Below are 9,658 nucleotides of genomic sequence, written 5' to 3'. Positions count from 1 at the left end.
AAGTCTGGTAATCACAGGCTCCTTCCCATTAGGGGTGGTGAACACATGGTAGTCATGGTAACCAGCAGCTGCTATATTCCTAAACCCTAGCTATCCTACTGTCTGACCACTGAAGGCCTGGCTATGGCATTCTGGATGTGACTGTATTTCCCTCTGGTAGACTCGGGGCCTGATTCATTCAGGCTATGCCATACAGATCGCAATCACCCTGGAAAATGTAAACAATTTTTTTAAAAAGCACACCAAGAGAGGGGCAGCTGCAGTGTTTATTTGACAATCACATGCAGTGCTACACAATTCAGTCCCCCTGTTTGCTCCTTTCCTCCCAAAACCTGCTGAACAGCTTGTTGCTGCAACATCTGGGAATGAGTCCTTTTATTTAAAACGGCCAATGTGAGTTTCCAGGCCAGGGACTGGTCATTCAGGGGCAGCCAAGGGAAGAGACAGCAGGCTTCATCACCCAGCTCACATTCTCTGCAGCCTGAGGACGAAAGCAGTACCCATCTGTCCATGTGGCAGGGAAGACCCTGGAGTCTCAGTGCTCTTGTCCTTCGACAGCGCCTTCTGCTACAGGATGTTCTTTGCGATCGCATTCAGGGTCCTCACTTTGGCCACATCTGCCACCTTTATGGAGTATTCAGGAGCAGAGAAGGACGCTCCCATAGTCACGTTCGGGTTTCTGTCAGAAAAACCACTGGTTACTATCTGCAGGTGACACAGAGATAAAAAACACTACCTCCCCTAGTCTCAGCAGTGGTCCCAGAACCTTCTTGGTGCCACCCAAACCAATGAAGAGACAGCAATAGTAAGAATAACGCAAAGCCAAGAAACAACAGCATCAAGAGAAAAACAGAGGACCTTCGACAAACGTAAGTCATTCCACACTCATTCCTCAGAACTACACCCCGCTGCATGCTGGTATTAAAGGTCTAAGGCAACCACAGCAGAATCTGCCTTCCTGAGTGCACAAATGCACTCACGAGCCCTAGGGCAGCAGTAGCAGAAGAAATGCCCCAAGGATCCAGTTCTGCATGGAGTGTGCATCCAGATGATGAGCAGGCTGGATTCATACACCGCAGAATACAGAGCCAGGCACTGCGATGCCAACCATGAGAGCTCAATTAGCACTCAGGAAGCTGCATGAAATGGATACCTATTCTAAGTTCTTATTAATACAGCTTTTCCCCAATATTTTTTTTCTAAAAAGCTAAATTACATAATCAGTTACCTGAACTTCATCCCTGAGTCCCGGGCTGAGCGAGCAGAGCAGTGAAACTCTGAAGCAGTGGAGCCTTCCAGAATCCTTTGCAGGTTGCGCTCTGTGATGCCACCCCCTGGTAGGAAGAATCATGAAGTCATATTCAGTGCAGATGGCACTGTACACACTTGACATCACCCCAGGACCAATCCCCTATGGGACATCTATTTACACTTAAGGGAAAAGACAGCTTTTGGGACAACAGAGACCCTGCCCTGTGAAAAGAGACAGAAGCCTCGTCTCACATTCTCCCACATATCTAGATCTGTTCCCACATCCTTCAGTGAACAGCATCTGCAGGGCTCTACCATCCCCATGTGGCTGTTACTCGCACCAGGGAAGCTCATCCTCCTGGGGACCTGGCTCAGAAAGCCAGATCAGACAGCACATCCCAGGGCAAGAGGCTAGGAAGGAGGGGCTAGGGCCTACAAGACCTGTGACAGATTGCAAAAAAACATTACCTGGTACCACCACAATTCTGCCTTTCGCCTGAAAGAAGAACAACCTGTTAGCAACACTGCCCAGCACTACATCCACAAGCACATTTGTAGGGCAGCAAGGAAACCCTACACAGTTGCTTTCCATAAGCTCAAAGATGTCACCATAGCTCACAATTTGTCCACTCTCACTATCTTTTTTTGTTTTCCAAGGAAAAGCCAACTTGTAACTACTTCCTTCAGCCTCCCTACCCCACCTAGCTACCTCTCAAGGACATTTGTTGCATGTCCCTAACAGAACCTGTGAGACCCTCAGTAGGTGCCTCACTTTGCTGTTTGGTGTGCTAATCACACTAGCTGTTGAAACCAACTCCCACTGTCCTTCTCCCAAACTGCAAGGAAGAATAATTCAACCAGTCTTTGCTGTGGGAGACTCCAGGATTCACTGCACATGGACTTGTGAAAACAGACTGGCAGCAAGCCAGAGAGAGAGGGCAAGCAGTTGTTGCCAGAAGTTTCATTAGAAATGAGAATGACCACAAAGGAGTGGCCTCCACGCAATGCCCAAGAAGCAGCCATAGTAAAGAGGGAAGCAGCAGGAATACTTACCTGTTCCGCTAGTCTCTTAATTAAGGATAATCCTTCCAGCGCTGAGCTGTCACAGCCACTTGTCAACACCCGCTCAAACCCCAGTGAAATCAGAGTCTCCAGTGCCACCACGGGGTCATGCACCATGTCGAAGGCTAGACATCAAAGCAACAGCTCAAAAATCACTCAATCTCAGCATGTCCAAGCTCAGACCCTCAGCCAGCTCAGCAGCCCAGGAGACAATGAGAGTAAGGGCCCTTCTCCCAGCTGGTCACTACAACAGGGAGCCACAGCTCCTGACTATGTCTCCCTTCACAGCAGTGGCTGTGCTCAGCCACTCAGACACATCCTATAACACAGCCCCCAAGCCTGGACCCCCTTTACCTGTCCTCCCCGAGGGAATAGCACAGACACAGACTGCTCTTGCGCAGCATGCAGAGCTTTCCCTGCTCCAAAGGAGGAACTCTAAAGCGCATAGCGCTCAGCTCTCTCCTAGCCCCACCTTCCCCTGGCAGTGGGACAGAGGGCTAGTTCTGCTAGGGCCAGGGTCCCAAGTGACATACCTCGATGAAATGTAACTGGCAGGGGACGGCACACCGCTGCAATAAGAAGACACACAGTCAGTCTGCGCTGGTAGAGAGAGTCCCTTGTACTAGAACCACAAAAGCACACAAAGTAAAAGTGGGCAAAGACTTTTGGGGCCATTCCCAAGTTGCTCAGAATAGTTCCAATACTTGTGAGGAACAATGCAGCTGCTGCTCTTTGGTGGGGAAGAGTTTTTCTGCCCTTTGAGGAAGGAATATATGTTTGGTTTTACGAGCAATGCCAAAATCCCCCATCTCACCTGAATCATGCAGAACACTCATTCCCACCAGAGATGGCTTTCTCTGCAGGAAAGAAGCAGAGAAGTTGTATCATCTACTTGGAGAAGGGACAGGACCAGTGCTTTGAAAACAGGAAAGCTGATTCTTGTGATTTCTTTCACTACCTGTAATTTCTGCTCCCAGATCACAACAAATTTCACTAATGGTGCTCTATTTAGTAGGCAAAGCTTAGTCACTTATATGAAAAGAAATCCAACTGCCTCCTGTCCTGAAAACACTGGTTCCAGCACACACCTCTGATCTTTTGGAGACAAAGACTGGCAAGACTCTTCTCTTTTGCTGCACTCCCTACAACACATTCACCTTCATATAAGAACCTTATAATCACATCACAGGGGAAACGCTTACGCCTCTTTAACTTCAACTGTAGCTCCCATAAAAGATGTGGAATCAAATTTGCTTGCTCTTTATGTGTTAGAGGTCTGGACTAACAATATCCCACAGCAGCTTGAGTAGTCTTTTATATGATTCCACCTCTCATTATGTATTCTTGCCAGGTGTGTCAACAGAAAAAAGCAAAAAAGCAAAGACGAGTTGCCTGCTACCCAGGACAGACATACCCTAGACACTTGTAGTAGGGCCATAAGGAAAATAACAAAGGGCAAAGAGCAAAGAAAATGAAAAAGGAAGAGAATCCAATAGTTCAATTTTGATGTCCCCAAAGCAGCTAGCCTAAGTTTTCTCTCCTTCTTATACACCACTATTATGTCCCAGGTGGCCTCAAACTGCATGGGGCAGCAGCCTGAAAAGCATCTTACCAATTTAATGTGCAACAAGTATGACAACATATGAAACTGGAAAAGGTGAAGAGAGATGACAAGACCACAGACAAGACACATAGCTCAAAGCATCCTGTGCAGTTCTACATCAGAGTAGCGCTGAACACCTGCCCCAAGTCACAGCACATATTTTGCACAGAGCACTGCAGAGCATTTCTCACTGGAGACACTCTTACCCAGCAACGCTGTGCAGAGCTCTGTGTCAATGCGCCCGTCTTCAGTAAGGGCCCCGAACACCAGCCCATCGGCCCCATGCAGCTTGGCAAGACGAATATCGGCTTTCATGACTTCCACCTCCCGGTCCGAGTAGAGGAAATCTCCACCGCGAGGCCGGATCATCACGAACACGGGAACCCGCACACACTGCTTCACCACCTGCAGAAGTCCTGGCGAGCGAAGGGAGAGAGGCAGCTCATGAACCGTCTCATGCAGCTTTACCCATCGGCAGAAGCAAGACGAGACAACAGGGAGGGGTATCCGGGGCAAGGGGGAAACCAAGCTGGCGGGAGGGAGCACAAAGACTGGAGAACGCGCTGGGCACGCTAACCCTCAAGAAGAGGCCGCAGCGCCAGGGGCGGGGCAGGACCCGGACCGCCGAAGCAGCAGCGGGGGGGTGAGGCTTACCCATGCTCGGGGTGGTCCCTCCTTCTACGAGGCCCGCGCACAGCTCGATCCGGCCCGCACCTGAGGAGAGGCACATCAGAACTGGCCCTACCAGGGCCCACCGAGCTGCTGCCGCCACCTTCCCTGAAGCCTCCAAGTCTTACCTCCGCGCTCTGCGTTGACGGCGGATTCCACCGAGTCCACGCACACCTCCATGAGGAAGCCATCGTCCATACCTGAGGGAAAGCGACGCCGTCAGCCCGGCCCGCCCCATGGCAGCCGCCCGGCTCCGCGCCCAGCGGGCCCGCCCCACTTCCGCCCATGGCCCCACCCCTCTGCTCACGCTTCCGGTCTCGCCCCCTCGCGGTCCAGGCCCGCGCCGCCTGCGGGCGCGAGGGCGGGCGCGAGGAAGGCGGGGAGCGAGCGGGAGCGGACCCGCGCGCCTCGCCCGCGCGCCGCGGCGGAAGCCACGCCCCCTGCTGACGCGGCCCCGCCCGGGCCCCGCCCCCGCCTCGCACGCGCCCTCACCTGCGCTGCGGCGCTCGGGGGCCGCTGCGGGCGCTCGGTCACGTGCCGGGGACTGGCATGGTGACGCTCAGGTGTGTCCGGAAGTGCTTGCCCCACTTCCGGTGCCCGCGCCACTTCCGGGGTCGCTCGGGATGCTGCGATCCTTGCGCGGCGGTGCTCGGGTCTTGCTGGCCGTGCGGGGCGGTGGCGCCTCGGAGAGCCGCGGTGGGCTGGGGCCAGGCTCACCCCCAAGCCTACTGCCGCAGACTTCCGCCTGTTCCCTGCTGCAGCGGTGCCTTCCGCGGCGGCTCCTGCAGCAGGCGCCCCCGCCCGCCACCCCGCCCGCCGTTGGGCGATGGCTTCTGGCCTGCAGCGGTGCCGTGGCCGGTGCAGTGGTGCTGGGTGGCGTCACCAGGTGAGCGCAGCGTTCCCCGCCCCACTGGCACCGGTTCACGGCCGTGACCCTGCCGACGCTGTTGCTGTTGAAGGGGCTCATGCTGAAGCCAAGTGGTGGCAGGGGTCCCTGCCGGCACCCGGCCTCTGCCATGCTCCTGTCCTTCATGCTGATGACCTGCTTAGGGTGTCCCTGCGGTCTGTAGCTGTCTGCCGCGCCTGGAACCTGTCTTGAGTCCTCTCGTGTCTCTGTTCACTAGTTTGTAGGGGACTTGATGGAGTAGCACTGGGAGTACTAAAGAGACTTCGGTGCATGAATACTAGCTAAGGACAGCTTTCTCTTACATGCTTCTGTTAATTTTAGGCTTATTTGATCACTTGCAGACTTTTTATCGTGTTCCTAACTGAGTTGTCTGGCGCAACTAACAGCTCTTACTTAAGTAGGTTGGAGTGCTGCCAGGAAGTGAACTGTGCTTTCTTCTGTCTCTAGGCTTACAGAATCAGGCCTTTCAATGGTTGATTGGCATCTTGTGAAAGAGATGAAACCCCCAAGAACACAGAAAGAGTGGGAAGCTGAGTTCCAGAAATACCAGCAGTTCCCGGAGTTTAAAATGTGAGTGTGAAAAAGCAAAAGGAAGGCAGGCTGAGGGCGTCCTTCCTGCCACTCAGTCACTCCAGAAATTGTTGTAAGAAGAGAAATGATTTTTGAAATTCCTAGGAGGGCACACGGTGGTGGCTCCTTTGCTATTGCTTCCTTTCTCTAAAGGTGATCTCTTGTGTGAAAGTGTAGTGTAGGACTGCTGCATCATGTTAAAATGGTTCTTTGTTTTACTGTTTCTAACAGTCTGAATCATGACATGACACTGACAGAGTTCAAGTTCATTTGGTACATGGAGTATTCGCACCGGATGTGGGGCCGCATCGTGGGTTTGGCCTATATTCTGCCTGCTGCCTACTTCTGGCGAAAGGGCTGGCTCAGCCGCCCCATGAAGGTCTGCGTTCTTGCACTCTGTGGCCTGGTCTGCTTCCAGGTAAGCAAGCTATGTATCTGCAGCAGCATTTGCTGGAACATCTTGCAAATGAGCCTAGTTAAGACAGTAGGATTGGTAAAAGCTTGGGGGACATCAATGCTGGTAGCTGGTCAAAGTTCGAGAGAACAGGTTGCTTTTGCTTCTAGTGTTTACGTAGTCTTTGCAGTCCATGCTGAATTGTCTGACTCTAACACTTCTCCTACTGTTCCATCAGGGGCTTTTGGGATGGTACATGGTGAAGAGCGGGCTGGAAGAGAAACCAGACTCTTACGACATTCCCAGGGTCAGTCAGTACCGTCTTGCAGCGCATCTTGGCTCCGCACTGGTTCTATACTCTGCTAGCCTCTGGACAGGGCTGTCTCTGCTGCTTCCACGACACAAGGTACAGTGGTGTGTCCAGAGTCAAGGGCGCACAGGGTAGTATGAGTTCAGAGGACTGGGGGCATGATGTGAAGGGTGAGGAAAGGGAGTGAAGAGTGGTGGTGCTTCCGTTCAGTCTCTCTGTCTCTAGTCTAATACTGAGTTACCGAATATCCTTTCTGTGAACTTCTTGGTTATGGGACACTTCCTTTGACTCATGCTGTTGCACTCAAAAGTGATTAATATTTGAATTCATGCACGCTCAGGCAGGGGTGTGCCTGGCTGGGCTAAGTGCCTTGTGCCAGTAAGTGCCCAGTGGTCACTTCAGTTTCTGCATGGGATTGAACTCAGTTGTAATTTTGAGAAAGCACTGAAGTGTGACTGTGCTGTGTTGTGGTCTCTGTATTTTTGCTGTAAAATACAGGACAACCCCTTGGGCTATATATGTGGTGAAGGCTTTTTTTATCTGCTGCAAACAGCACTGGAAATGCTTTGCAGTGACTGTTTTAATTTTTTCATTTATTTAACAGTTACCTGAAACTCGTCAGCTGCTTCGCTTAAGACAATATGCTCATTGCACTACAGCTCTCATTTTTCTTACAGCTCTTTCAGGTAGGACTTCCTTTCTGCGCTCTTGTCTGTGGCTCTTTCCTCTCTGACTTGTGTTTTATTTCTGGTCTGGTGGGGACTATGAGCAACCCCACCTTGTTCTCTGGGAAAAGGTTATTGCTGCTAGGGAGCTTGCATTCAAGAACCTCCCTTACTGATCTTTCCTGGGCAGGTGGAAATGCATCTTCCAGCCTGCCTGTTGCAATCTCATTTTCTACTCTGGAATTGCAGGTGCCTTTGTAGCAGGGCTGGATGCTGGCCTTGTGTACAATTCCTTCCCTAAAATGGGGGAACGATGGATCCCAGATGATCTCCTTGCCTTCTCCCCTGTGCTGAGAAATATCTTTGAGAATCCTACAACTGTACAGTTTGATCACAGGATCTTGGTAAGTACCATCTTCCTGCTACATCTGTGCTGCTTCTCAGTTGCCTCCAGCAGCCAAGCTGTCCTCTTTGGGCCATGGTTCTGTCAGCTTGAGTGATATCCAGGGCATCCAAAGGTCTTGAGAACATGTTACCAACTTGTTTCTGCAGAAAGGAAGCTTAGCTCTCCTATTTATTTCCAGCATGGTCTCCTTCCTTAAGGGTGTCTTCTTCCTGCATAAGTTGCAGACTTTGTATCTTTGCGCCTGCTTTTCCATAACATGAACTGCAGACCAGGGTAGTCTTGAAGTGTCTGAGGAAGTTGTGTAAAATAAAACTTGGAAATCCTGATGCTGAATACTTCCTCCAGCATTTTGGGGGTTGGTCTCTTCTCCCAGGCAACCAACAACAGAACAAGGGGACACAGTCTCAAGTTGTGCCAAGGGAGGTATAGGCGGGATGTTAGGAGGAAGTTCTTGACAGAGGGAGTGATTTCCCATTGGGATGGGCTGCCCAGGGAGGTGGTGGAGTCACCGTCCCTGGAGGTGTTCAAGAAAAGCCTGGATGAGGCACTTAGTGCCATGGTTTAGTTGACTGGATAGGTCTGGGTTGTAGTTTGGACTGGATGATCTTGGAAGTCTCTTCAAACCTGGCTGATTCTGTTATTCATTTCTGAACTTCCTTTACACTGGCAGTGCCCTGTGGAAACACCTTTGTGAGTTAGAGCAATCCAGATGTTAAGTACCTCAGCTAGCTTTGCTGCAGACTAAACCATTACTAAGGTTGAAAAGAAAGATTAAGTGACTTAGAGGAGTTACATGAGGTGACCTGCACAGCAAGATTATGCTGTTAAGGTGAACAGGTAGGGAGAGAGCAGAAATAATCTCTAATGACTAGGGGAAATGAGGAAAAGCTGTTGGAAAGTAAAGCATTAATTAGGAGAAAAAAGGAACTCTATAAATGTCAGCATGGTTAACCTAGTGGGCATGGTAGTTCTGGGATTTGGTCAAGGTCATTGAAACATTTCAACAGTTAAATGTTGCTCAGACTTTCTTTTAATTGCATGTAAGGCACAGCCAAAGGCCCCTGCAGCCCATTTCCTTTGAACTGTTCTGGAAGAATGGTTGTTTCCCTTCCCTTCTATAGGGAATCACCTCGGTCACAGCTGTCATAGCTCTGTACCTCTTTTCACGGACGATCCCACTCCCTCACCGAACCAGGATGGCAGTGACTTCCTTACTGGTTGTGGCTTGCATGCAGGTACTTTTGTTTTTTGCCTTCTCTCTGTAGTCTTTTGTAGCATGTTCACAAGACATAACTGTCTCCAGCTTTGATCTATGCTAGTACCAAGAGCCTGAAGCTGCCAAGATCTGGAGTCTCACCAGTCTGTGTCCACGGTCTGAATTTAAGAGTGGGAAGGTTTGCAGTAGCTGTGGGTCTTTCTACATTGTGCACTGCACCCTCTGCATCAGTGCTACACTCGCAAGTGCTCTTCTCTCTTCTCTGCAGGTAGGCCTGGGCATCAGCACCCTTCTGCTGTATGTTCCTACGCCTCTGGCAGCCACGCACCAGTCAGGGTCCCTGGCTTTGCTCAGCATGGCACTCTGGCTCATGAGTGAGCTCCGGCGAGTCCCCAAGTAACCCGTTGGAGGGAGAGTGCTGCCTGGGGAGCTGCACCGCTGGGCCTGGAGATGACAGAGACTCTACACCCTGGGTGTGGAGAGACATGCGCCCAGCTGGGCTGTGCGCAGGAAAGAGGCGGCGGGTGTGAATGCTAACTGTAACATAAAGGAGTTTTTATGGAGTGTCTGGTTGGATGCTTCCTTTCCGGAGCGAGGTGAGGAAG

At 51.2% G+C, this 9,658-nt stretch overlaps 2 protein-coding genes across 6 annotated transcripts; one reads left to right on the top strand and one right to left on the bottom strand.

Annotated features, from left to right (window-relative positions):
- Positions 1 to 248: 248 nt before the first annotated feature.
- On the bottom strand, positions 249 to 5,168 carry CUTC (cutC copper transporter). Of its 4 annotated transcripts, none has more exons than XM_064144631.1 (9): positions 5,078 to 5,168; positions 4,714 to 4,785; positions 4,571 to 4,630; positions 4,123 to 4,332; positions 2,847 to 2,882; positions 2,305 to 2,438; positions 1,720 to 1,747; positions 1,229 to 1,334; positions 249 to 679 (listed from the first exon to the last, which is right to left on the bottom strand). In XM_064144631.1, the coding sequence occupies exons 2-9, from the start codon at positions 4,781 to 4,783 to the stop codon at positions 568 to 570; spliced, it is 756 nt and encodes a 251-aa protein (XP_064000701.1). In that variant the 5' UTR covers positions 4,784 to 4,785; positions 5,078 to 5,168; the 3' UTR covers positions 249 to 567. The 4 variants fall into 4 exon arrangements, with proteins under 4 accessions (XP_064000701.1, XP_064000702.1, XP_064000703.1 ...); XM_064144632.1 differs by lacking the exon at positions 5,078 to 5,168 and adding an exon at positions 4,893 to 4,998; XM_064144633.1 differs by lacking the exon at positions 5,078 to 5,168 and adding an exon at positions 4,881 to 4,991.
- On the top strand, positions 5,058 to 9,617 carry LOC135176039 (cytochrome c oxidase assembly protein COX15 homolog). 2 transcript variants are annotated; one of them, XM_064144629.1, is made up of 8 exons: positions 5,058 to 5,148; positions 5,940 to 6,062; positions 6,294 to 6,480; positions 6,695 to 6,862; positions 7,371 to 7,452; positions 7,681 to 7,835; positions 8,959 to 9,072; positions 9,322 to 9,617. In XM_064144629.1, exons 1-8 carry the CDS (start codon positions 5,135 to 5,137, stop codon positions 9,451 to 9,453), a joined length of 975 nt encoding a protein of 324 aa, XP_064000699.1. In that variant the 5' UTR covers positions 5,058 to 5,134; the 3' UTR covers positions 9,454 to 9,617. The 2 variants fall into 2 exon arrangements, with proteins under 2 accessions (XP_064000699.1, XP_064000698.1); XM_064144628.1 differs by lacking the exon at positions 5,058 to 5,148 and adding an exon at positions 5,181 to 5,471.
- Positions 9,618 to 9,658: the final 41 nt, after the last annotated feature.

This window comes from Pogoniulus pusillus, chromosome 6 (genome assembly GCF_015220805.1).
Source record: "Pogoniulus pusillus isolate bPogPus1 chromosome 6, bPogPus1.pri, whole genome shotgun sequence".
Lineage (NCBI taxonomy): Eukaryota > Metazoa > Chordata > Aves > Piciformes > Lybiidae > Pogoniulus > Pogoniulus pusillus.
Note: the sequence above shows the minus strand (reverse complement) of the source record. Positions and strands in the feature narration are given on the sequence as shown.